Source organism: Sinocyclocheilus rhinocerous, unplaced genomic scaffold (assembly GCF_001515625.1).
Source record: "Sinocyclocheilus rhinocerous isolate Xijiao unplaced genomic scaffold, SAMN03320098_v1.1 scaffold174, whole genome shotgun sequence".
Classification (NCBI taxonomy): domain Eukaryota; kingdom Metazoa; phylum Chordata; class Actinopteri; order Cypriniformes; family Cyprinidae; genus Sinocyclocheilus; species Sinocyclocheilus rhinocerous.
The window spans coordinates 1,573,124-1,584,464 of NW_015646289.1; the positions used below are offsets into that span (position 1 = coordinate 1,573,124).

The following is an 11,341-nucleotide window of genomic DNA, read 5'->3' on the forward strand; positions in this document are numbered from 1 at the left end:
TTCTGTCTTGCAACATTTGCATGTGTTCAGATGGGCAGGAAAATAGTTCTATCCTACACAATTACTCGCTAACAAAGGTTATTTGTCCAATTCAATGCATATTGTACGCATTATTATTTTTTTGTTAAATAAACAAAATCACTGGTAAATAAAACACACCTTAGTATCGATATTTTTTGCTTGAGTATCGATACTTTCGATACTCGCGTCAGTATCGATATATCGATACTTCGGATCGATACGCCCATCCCTAATAGAAAACAATTAAAATCAGTTGCAGTGGTAGTTGTATTTATGCTGTATGTATATTGTATGCTATCAATAATAAAAATAATAGTAATATCATTGTATATATATACAGTAGTAAAATGTAACACACACACATTAATACAGGATCCTAACTTTATTCATCCTCCTCTGGATAGTGCTGTGAACCCAGACACGTCGGCGTTTGGCTTTCCATTGTATTTGGGACTTTTTGACAACAGGGACAAAACAGCGATTGTAGTTATCTCCAGCATGGTTGATCGCGCTCTTTTTATTTGCGCGAGTGACACGAAAAACATCCTGCGAGTAATCTAGAGCGAGTGACGCGATGCGCATATTCGCTTCGCGTCTGGTGTGAACACACCATTATCTATGACGTGACACGATCTTTCAACTATTTATCAAAGTGAAAATACAAGGCAAGCAATAATAAAAAGAAGACTGGCCTGCAAAAAAAAATCTATTACACTGATGCATCCAAGCTCCAGGCCAAAGATTAAGTACGTCCAATTCAGATCTGATCTGTACAATATCAAGAGGCCAGCGAGGTGAAGTCATCGCCTTTCCGAGTCTCATAATGTACTGAAGTAATTAAGAGTGGGATGAATCTTTCAGGAGAAAGGGGAGGAAACATTTTTTATCTTTGACACTGTCCATACCTGAGGCATGACATAAGAGCAAACTGCCAACGTAAAGCACAGCAGATTTCTCCAGAGCAGGGAAAAGCATTCTGCTGGATTGCTATGAGGAGCTGTTGGCAAGGCGAGATACCGATCTGGTCAGCATTAACCACTCCTCTGAAACTTTTGAAGATGGGCCGCCTGCCACTGGGCGGAAGACACTTGACACACGTGTTTTACGACATCTAGGCCAATCAAACCATCACGAGCAGTGAGGCTTTTTATAAGAAGGCCAGGCAGTACTTCCAGTTTAGCTGAGGATTGGAGGATATAGGCGGTTTAGTCCTCAGCGGGGATCTATGTACTTCACGGCTTAAAGAACTATGAAGCTTCCTAAGGTGCAATAATCCACAGTCCTCTCAAACTGAGAGGATCCAGAGAGGCACTCTGACCATGAAGAATGATCTTACCTCTGCTTAACCAAATGCTCCCTGCTCACAAAATCTCCATATAAAACCATGCTTATCCAGCAGAGAAACACACAGAAAGTTTCTAACACCAATTTCACACCACAAACTCCACCTGAGTACAGCTTGGTTGAAATAACCACAAGTGTAGATCTCAGTTAACTTATTTGCTAGGGGTCCAAATCCAAAATATGATACTATAACTCATTAAAACCATACAACTTTAAATAAAAAAGTGCCATACACTTCTACCCGGCATCTCACTTGCTTTTAAAGACACAATTAGCTTTTAAAACATTTTGCTTCAAGGGTTGTAGAGAAGTATTTAAGTAACTCATCATCATTCATTAACCACATTTGTTGAAAAAATAGCTAGAGGCTATAAGAGGCAAAATTTCAAAGGGATCATTCCAAACATTTATGCACTTCTTTATATAACGATCACATTTTTTAAAAAGTTGACAATACAGTGAAAGTCAAAGAACATCCCTCAACATATATTCTTGCATAAAAGTGCATCATAAAGGCTTGGAACAACACGAAAGTGAATAAATGAAAATTTTCTTTAGTAATTTGGGAGAATTACCCCTTTTATAAAAGGGTTTCTTCAGTGAACTTCTGACTAACATTTAGTCACAAATAGCATCACAAGAAGGAATTTGTGGTGGAAATGTGTGATAATAGCAACCAAATTAATTCCTCATTTTAGGTTTACTTCCATATAATGTGCAAAAAGCCTTTAACCATAAGATCTCAAGTTCTTTCCACTGCAAAAGATACTCGCAGCTGCAGGAAATCTTGCCGTGTTGGATGCTGTGCCTGCAAAAGCCATAACATTCGAAACGTCTGACTTATGATATTAACAAAAGCAAAACAACATTCAAGCGAACAGGTCTTTGAATGAAACTGCTGGTTTGAATGGCCTTTCTTGACTAGCATGAGTCACACGAAAAACGCTTCGGTGTATAAATAATATAATACCTTTGCTGGAACGCGGAAAAATCGTCATGCATGGGATGTAATTTTGACAATTTGCCTGATTAGTGCTATGTGTAGGACTGGCTCAAAGCATGAGGATGGAACTGTGCTTCAGGACTACAGAAGAATAAAGGAGACTTGTTTTGACTACAAGGTGAAGAGGGCCAGCTCTGAAAGCCAGAACCGGGGGGCCACTACCAGTTCAATTAGGTTCTCCTGTGGACCATTTTCTCCCTAGCAACAGGAGACATTGTTAAGCCAAAGCAGGGCTTTTTGTGCTTCCTAAGGACCTCCACCCTTCAGCGACAGCAGACCTTGTCACTTTCTCTGTATCAATTATCTCAGTCTCTTATTGACAAAGGCATGCTAACTAAGGTTAGCCTTGCGCAGGGTCCCGACGCATATTGTGCACCATTGTGAGAGGCACACACGTATTGCACCCAAACCTACCCTCTAAATGAGCCTTTATAATTAATTCTTTAAAACCATCATAACAAAACTAGAGATTTGACACAATAAAACATGACAAATGCAGGCATGTTGGGGAACACTCAAAGTTTGCATTACATTGACACCTCTGGGAAGACAATGGACCTGTTGGGCTGGTGTAAAGTACAGGGAAAATTAAGGCTCAATTGTTCCCCTTCGCCTAGCTGCAGTCATGCAAGCAGCCTGTTCAATTAAGAATTACAGGAATACACTAGATATTATGCAACAATTCATTCTGGTCCTTAAATTTGATTGAACAATGTTTCAAGAGCACAGATATTTAGTTTATATCACCAAGCTTGCATGTATTCATTTCATTCATTGCGATATATTCATATATTCATAGTATGTGTGTAGTATGTAGCTAAAAGGGATTGATTACAAAGCACAGAGCAGTGATGAGCTCAGATTGATCAAATCACAAATCATATGATGTATCGATGCACAGCATTTCACAGTCAATATATATTTAAGATTTATGTTTTTTTTCCTCATTACTTATTTTTCTACATTACGCTTTTAAAAATAAAGGTTCTTCATTAGCATCTAAGGTTCCATGTGGAACCTTTAAAATTCTATGGAAGCTTTCAATTGCACAAAAGGCTCTTTATGGTGAAAAAAAGGCTTTTTTTTAGATTATTAAAATGTCATTCACATTAATAATTTTTTTTTATTTTAAGAACTGTTCACTGAAAGTTTTTTGAGGAACCAAAAATGGTTCTTCTATGGCATCACTGTGAAAACCCACTTTTGAAACCTTTATAGGGATACAGCATTTGCAATTTTCAGTTCATAAAAACGTAAAATATGCACATAATACTGTTTGCACGCCCCTGAATATAATCAAATTGTAATTGTATTGTGACATGCTTTTGTACAAGGTATTTGCAAATGCTATATTGAACTGATGTCAGATTGTATTGTGATAAACTGTTGGATTTACACCCCTAGTGAGGAAAAACCTGTCACTCTGTTCCACACATGGACTCAGCCCTGAACTGCTTCATACCATATTTTCACTGGTGCAGAAGAAACATGCAAACTCATTTTTTAGTTTGAAACTCAAATTAGTCTTTAACTACTTGAATACTGTAAATACTTGAAAACTGCAGTATGCACTTGTGCTGTCGACCTGAATATCAGCATGGCTGTGATTACCTGCAGCCTCATGCCAACAACAGCACTCTTGATCATTAGATATTGCTTAACACTTTATAAAGCATACACTGAGCATGTCAGTTTCAGATTTCATATGCAAGTTATCTAGTGAGTTTCCTTCATATCTTTGCATTGGTTTATGAATTTTCACAACTCCATGTAGATTCAACGCCTTAAATACAGAGCATAGAAGAAGGTCTCCTAGATGAACTATTCTGACCGGCGTCCAAGTCAGGAAAACTTTCTCTTTTATTTACGGGGAAATAAGGCAGTGGTTATAGCCAAACCGTGTCCTGAGGCTAGTTTCCCCTCCCCCGCCCCCATTCCCGCTCCAGATAAAATCACTGCATTTACATGAGCATTAGCGCTTCTGAATGACAATCACTGTCCGATGACCGACTCTCGCGCACAATGACAAAGTACGACACTTTGAAACGAAGCCAGCAGCTGGGGGTGCGGAGGGGAGGAACGACTGAACACTTGTAACCATAGAAATTAAATCACGAGCTGCATCCCGTTTTAAAAGATGCAGTAACTGCCTACTTACAATCTGAAATGCCGTAACGTTCATGTAGCTGGAGAAAGAGACTTAAAGGGACAGTTCATTGAAGCAATAATCCACAGTCCTCTCAAACTGAGAGGATCCAGAGAGGCACTCTGACCATGAAGAAAGATCTCACCTCAAAATCTCCTTACAAAACCATGCATATCCAGCAGAGAAACACACAGAAAGTTTCTAACACCAATTTCACACCACAAACTCCACCTGAGTACAGCTTGGTTGAAATAACCACAAGTGTAGATCTCAGTTAACTTATTTGCTAGGGGTCCAAATCCAAAATATGATACTATAACTCATTAAAACCATACAACTTTAAATAAAAAAGTGCCATACACTTCTACCCGGCATCTCACTTGCTTTTAAAGACACAATTAGCTTTTAAAACATTTTGCTTCAAGGGTTGTAGAGAAGTATTTAAGTAACTCATCATCATTCATTAACCACATTTGTTGAAAAAATAGCTAGAGGCTATAAGAGGCAAAATTTCAAAGGGATCATTCCAAACATTTATGCACTTCTTTATATAACGATCACATTTTTTAAAAAGTTGACAATACAGTGAAAGTCAAAGAACATCCCTCAACATATATTCTTGCATAAAAGTGCATCATAAAGGCTTGGAACAACACGAAAGTGAATAAATGAAAATTTTCTTTAGTAATTTGGGAGAATTACCCCTTTTATAAAAGGGTTTCTTCAGTGAACTTCTGACTAACATTTAGTCACAAATAGCATCACAAGAAGGAATTTGTGGTGGAAATGTGTGATAATAGCAACCAAATTAATTCCTCATTTTAGGTTTACTTCCATATAATGTGCAAAAAGCCTTTAACCATAAGATCTCAAGTTCTTTCCACTGCAAAAGATACTCGCAGCTGCAGGAAATCTTGCCGTGTTGGATGCTGTGCCTGCAAAAGCCATAACATTCGAAACGTCTGACTTATGATATTAACAAAAGCAAAACAACATTCAAGCGAACAGGTCTTTGAATGAAACTGCTGGTTTGAATGGCCTTTCTTGACTAGCATGAGTCACACGAAAAACGCTTCGGTGTATAAATAATATAATACCTTTGCTGGAACGCGGAAAAATCGTCATGCATGGGATGTAATTTTGACAATTTGCCTGATTAGTGCTATGTGTAGGACTGGCTCAAAGCATGAGGATGGAACTGTGCTTCAGGACTACAGAAGAATAAAGGAGACTTGTTTTGACTACAAGGTGAAGAGGGCCAGCTCTGAAAGCCAGAACCGGGGGGCCACTACCAGTTCAATTAGGTTCTCCTGTGGACCATTTTCTCCCTAGCAACAGGAGACATTGTTAAGCCAAAGCAGGGCTTTTTGTGCTTCCTAAGGACCTCCACCCTTCAGCGACAGCAGACCTTGTCACTTTCTCTGTATCAATTATCTCAGTCTCTTATTGACAAAGGCATGCTAACTAAGGTTAGCCTTGCGCAGGGTCCCGACGCATATTGTGCACCATTGTGAGAGGCACACACGTATTGCACCCAAACCTACCCTCTAAATGAGCCTTTATAATTAATTCTTTAAAACCATCATAACAAAACTAGAGATTTGACACAATAAAACATGACAAATGCAGGCATGTTGGGGAACACTCAAAGTTTGCATTACATTGACACCTCTGGGAAGACAATGGACCTGTTGGGCTGGTGTAAAGTACAGGGAAAATTAAGGCTCAATTGTTCCCCTTCGCCTAGCTGCAGTCATGCAAGCAGCCTGTTCAATTAAGAATTACAGGAATACACTAGATATTATGCAACAATTCATTCTGGTCCTTAAATTTGATTGAACAATGTTTCAAGAGCACAGATATTTAGTTTATATCACCAAGCTTGCATGTATTCATTTCATTCATTGCGATATATTCATATATTCATAGTATGTGTGTAGTATGTAGCTAAAAGGGATTGATTACAAAGCACAGAGCAGTGATGAGCTCAGATTGATCAAATCACAAATCATATGATGTATCGATGCACAGCATTTCACAGTCAATATATATTTAAGATTTATGTTTTTTTTCCTCATTACTTATTTTTCTACATTACGCTTTTAAAAATAAAGGTTCTTCATTAGCATCTAAGGTTCCATGTGGAACCTTTAAAATTCTATGGAAGCTTTCAATTGCACAAAAGGCTCTTTATGGTGAAAAAAAGGCTTTTTTTTAGATTATTAAAATGTCATTCACATTAATAATTTTTTTTTATTTTAAGAACTGTTCACTGAAAGTTTTTTGAGGAACCAAAAATGGTTCTTCTATGGCATCACTGTGAAAACCCACTTTTGAAACCTTTATAGGGATACAGCATTTGCAATTTTCAGTTCATAAAAACGTAAAATATGCACATAATACTGTTTGCACGCCCCTGAATATAATCAAATTGTAATTGTATTGTGACATGCTTTTGTACAAGGTATTTGCAAATGCTATATTGAACTGATGTCAGATTGTATTGTGATAAACTGTTGGATTTACACCCCTAGTGAGGAAAAACCTGTCACTCTGTTCCACACATGGACTCAGCCCTGAACTGCTTCATACCATATTTTCACTGGTGCAGAAGAAACATGCAAACTCATTTTTTAGTTTGAAACTCAAATTAGTCTTTAACTACTTGAATACTGTAAATACTTGAAAACTGCAGTATGCACTTGTGCTGTCGACCTGAATATCAGCATGGCTGTGATTACCTGCAGCCTCATGCCAACAACAGCACTCTTGATCATTAGATATTGCTTAACACTTTATAAAGCATACACTGAGCATGTCAGTTTCAGATTTCATATGCAAGTTATCTAGTGAGTTTCCTTCATATCTTTGCATTGGTTTATGAATTTTCACAACTCCATGTAGATTCAACGCCTTAAATACAGAGCATAGAAGAAGGTCTCCTAGATGAACTATTCTGACCGGCGTCCAAGTCAGGAAAACTTTCTCTTTTATTTACGGGGAAATAAGGCAGTGGTTATAGCCAAACCGTGTCCTGAGGCTAGTTTCCCCTCCCCCGCCCCCATTCCCGCTCCAGATAAAATCACTGCATTTACATGAGCATTAGCGCTTCTGAATGACAATCACTGTCCGATGACCGACTCTCGCGTACAATGACAAAGTACGACACTTTGAAACGAAGCCAGCAGCTGGGGGTGCGGAGGGGAGGAACGACTGAACACTTGTAACCATAGAAATTAAATCACGAGCTGCATCCCGTTTAAAAGATGCAGTAATGCCTGCTTACAGTCCGAAGTGCGGTAACGTACATGTTAGCCGGAGAAAGCGACTTAAAGGGACAGTTCATACAAAAAAAATAAGTTTTTCCAAACCTCTATAACTTTTCTGTGGAGCACAAAAAATTACGTAGGGAGAATGACAGTCTCACCATTCACTATAATTGCATTCATTTTATTCATTTAATGCAAGCGAAAGGTGACGGAGACTGTCATTCTCCATAATATCACCTAGTTCCACAAAAGAAAGAAAATAATACAAGTACAGAACAAAATGAGGACGTGTAGACAGCATATTTGCAAGTAATATGTTAGTCACCTTAATGAAAGCAATCCTTTTGGAGGACAATATGATGTGTAAACAAAATATTTGAAATGCACATGTTAAAAAAAAAACAGAAAATCAATATGGGCTAGAGATAAACTATACAATTTATACACACCTTGAAAAAGTAGAAAAGACATTTGCAGCCTTGCTGAATTACGTCCTTCATTCTATTAACGTATAACTGTGTATTTACATAACTTGCTGCTTTTTAGTACAAGAGCCTTGGTGCTCCGATTTCTCAGAAACATTTGATTTCCAAGTGTCACAAACTATTTTTGGTTAATAAAATCAGTGCAACTCACCATGAACTCCTTTGTTGGGCACATCGTTGACGTTGAAACCTTTCGAGCTGTAGGCAGTTTTGACTTCATTGCAGTTCTTTACCTTCTGATCAGCCTGAGCCGACGCCAAAACCACCAGCGACATGCATACAGCGAATACAACGAACATCTTCATCGCTGACTGCTTGAGCAATCGAGGAGAAAAAAGGTAACGTTAAAAGAAAACAAAACAAAAAGTCAAGTCACGAAATCTCTTCGATTCGCTCTTCTGGCTTCCTCATGGGGATGCGGCGTCTCTGTTTGACTTCTTCTAACCGATCGGATCTCGCGAACTGGATTTTCTTGAGCAATAAAACCCGGGCCTCTGAAGAACAACGAGCGAAACAATCCCGCAGTGTGTGTGTAACAAATAAAAAGCTACCAAAGTGCTCAAGATTTTGCGCTCTTTGTTGCGACTTTTTTTTTTTTAACGAAAAACAAAAGCAAATCTGCGCTACGTCCAGAGCTATGCACGCGCACACATGTTCAATGTTGTATAGGTAAGGTACTTCTTAACCAGTTTCTTCTTCGGTTGAAGAGTTCCGCTGCTGACTCTGCTCTGTAGGAGGAGAAGCGAGAAAATTGCGATAAAAAGTTTTAGGAAAGTTTCCCCCTCTTGCGCTGGTGTGCAGTCTGGACGCAGAGTGGAAACCGAGGAGTCGCTTGTGCGCGCGGCGAGATCTCACTCAGAGTCAGGACTGCGCGTGCACGCAGCTGAGTTCCGGACAAAGAGAGCTGGCCACGCGAAACACGGGGTGGAGCATGACGCGCGCAGGAGCTTACACGGACTTCTATCAACATGTGCAGTCTGCCAGTACATAACATTGTTCAAATCATTCTTGAACTGAGTGAATATATTGTTGACATTTTATAGGAGTTTTTGCCACTTTAATTGATAGTTAAAGGGATAGTTCACCCCTAAATGAAAATTATGATATTAATTACTCACCCTCATGTCCTTCCAAACCTTCATTCATCTATAGAACACCAATTAAGATATTTTTGATGCAATCTGAGAGCTCTCTCACCCTTCATAGACAGCAAAGCAACTGAAATGTTCCCAGTCACAGAAACGTATAGCAAGGACATCGGAAGAGAGCTGGCCACGCGAAACACGGGGTGGAGCATGACGCGCGCAGGAGCTTACACGGACTTCTATCAACATGTGCAGTCTGCCAGTACATAACATTGTTCAAATCATTCTTGAACTGAGTGAATATATTGTTGACATTTTATAGGAGTTTTTGCCACTTTAATTGATAGTTAAAGGGATAGTTCACCCCTAAATGAAAATTATGATATTAATTAGGCCTACTCACCCTCATGTCCTTCCAAACCTTCATTCATCTATAGAACACCAATTAAGATATTTTTGATGCAATCTGAGAGCTCTCTCACCCTTCATAGACAGCAAAGCAACTGAAATGTTCCCAGTCACAGAAACGTATAGCAAGGACATCGGTAAAACAGTCCATGTGAGATCAGTGGCTCAACTTCAATTTTGCTCTCAGATTTCATCACAAATATCTTAATTTGTGTTCTGAAGATGAACGAAGGTCTTACAGGTTTGGAATGACATGAGGGTGAGTAATTAATTAATTAATTTTGGGGGGGACTAACCCTTTAAAAGACACGAGATCAGTGGCTCAACTTCAATTTTGCTCTCAGATTTCATCACAAATATCTTAATTTGTGTTCTGAAGATGAACGAAGGTCTTACAGGTTTGGAATGACATGAGGGTGAGTAATTAATTAATTAATTTTGGGGTGAACTAACCCTTTAAGAGCATAGATAGATGATAGATAGACGATAGATAGATAGATAGATAGATAGATAGATAGATGTGACACAGATCTGTAAGGGCTGTGGTGTGGCTAAAGTCCCAATGACAGTTAGGAGGAATTAGAGAGAGAGGCCAAAAGAAACAGAGAGAGAGAGAGTGAGAGAGACACACACGGTGGAATCTCAGCCCTGCTCCCATGACGAGCATCATAACTGAAACATCTCACTTAGATTATGACAGTCCTCAGGGACAGCAGCCCGTCCTTCCAACAACGACACAGGCCATAGTTAGAGCGGTTTTGAACTGTGCATAAGTGTGGTTGTTTTGAAACTCCTGAGACTTGAGCTCTTTCGGAAAGTAAAGATGTTAAACCACAGATATTTTTCTGCATATATAGACCCTTCTGTCTGAGTATAATGCATAAAAAGAATAGTCCTAGGCTATGTTTTATGCAATCTTTATATAATAGATGAGAAAGTCATAGATGGTTCAGATTGTTCTGTATCATTGCTATCTGCAATGATGCCTGATGTTCTCTCAATTGCTTTTCACGTGGAAATGGGGCCTTTATTATACGCAGTGCTTTTTCCTTAATCTCATTCACATTGCTAATCGTTTTCCGTTCATTGTTAACCTTGAAGTGCATGAGCACAGAGCACACTTTGACATGTCTGGATGTGCTGGAGCATGTGTATGTTTCCATGTGCTGTTGTGGCTGTGTGTGTGTGTGTGTGTGTGTGTGTGTGTGTATGGTCTAGGGGGGAGCTCTTAGCAAACTGACATTCCAATTATTTTGTCCCCGCATTCCTCAGCCTACCCCATTCATGCTGTGTGACCAAAGCTGGGAAAGCCAGTGGCCAATGAGAATCTGCGGAGGGGTTCTGGGGTCCGTTGATTGTGGATGTGCGAGAGTGGGCCGGTGTTACACTCAATAGAAAACAAAAGGTGAGAGCTCTTTTTCCCAGAATACTTAGTAACGGACAGATCCACAGCTATGCGAAGCAACTGTGCAGTTAAGATTATTGATTAATTAATTATTATTTGGATAAAAGCGTCTGCTAAATGTCTAAATGTAAATGTAAGATTATACTAATCTATTTCATATCCCTGCCCGTTCATC

At 39.1% G+C, this 11,341-nt stretch overlaps 1 protein-coding gene across 1 annotated transcript in view; it reads right to left on the minus strand.

Moving 5' to 3' along the window:
• Positions 1-9,217, minus strand: part of LOC107707255 (glypican-6-like) — a 48,022-nt gene extending 38,805 nt beyond the window's left edge. The window contains exon 1 of the mRNA XM_016511243.1: positions 8,420-9,217. Within this exon, the coding sequence (XP_016366729.1) occupies positions 8,420-8,573 (154 nt within the window). The 5' untranslated portion in view covers positions 8,574-9,217. The remainder of the gene's footprint in view (positions 1-8,419) is intronic.
• Between the last annotated feature and the right edge of the window lie 2,124 nt (positions 9,218-11,341).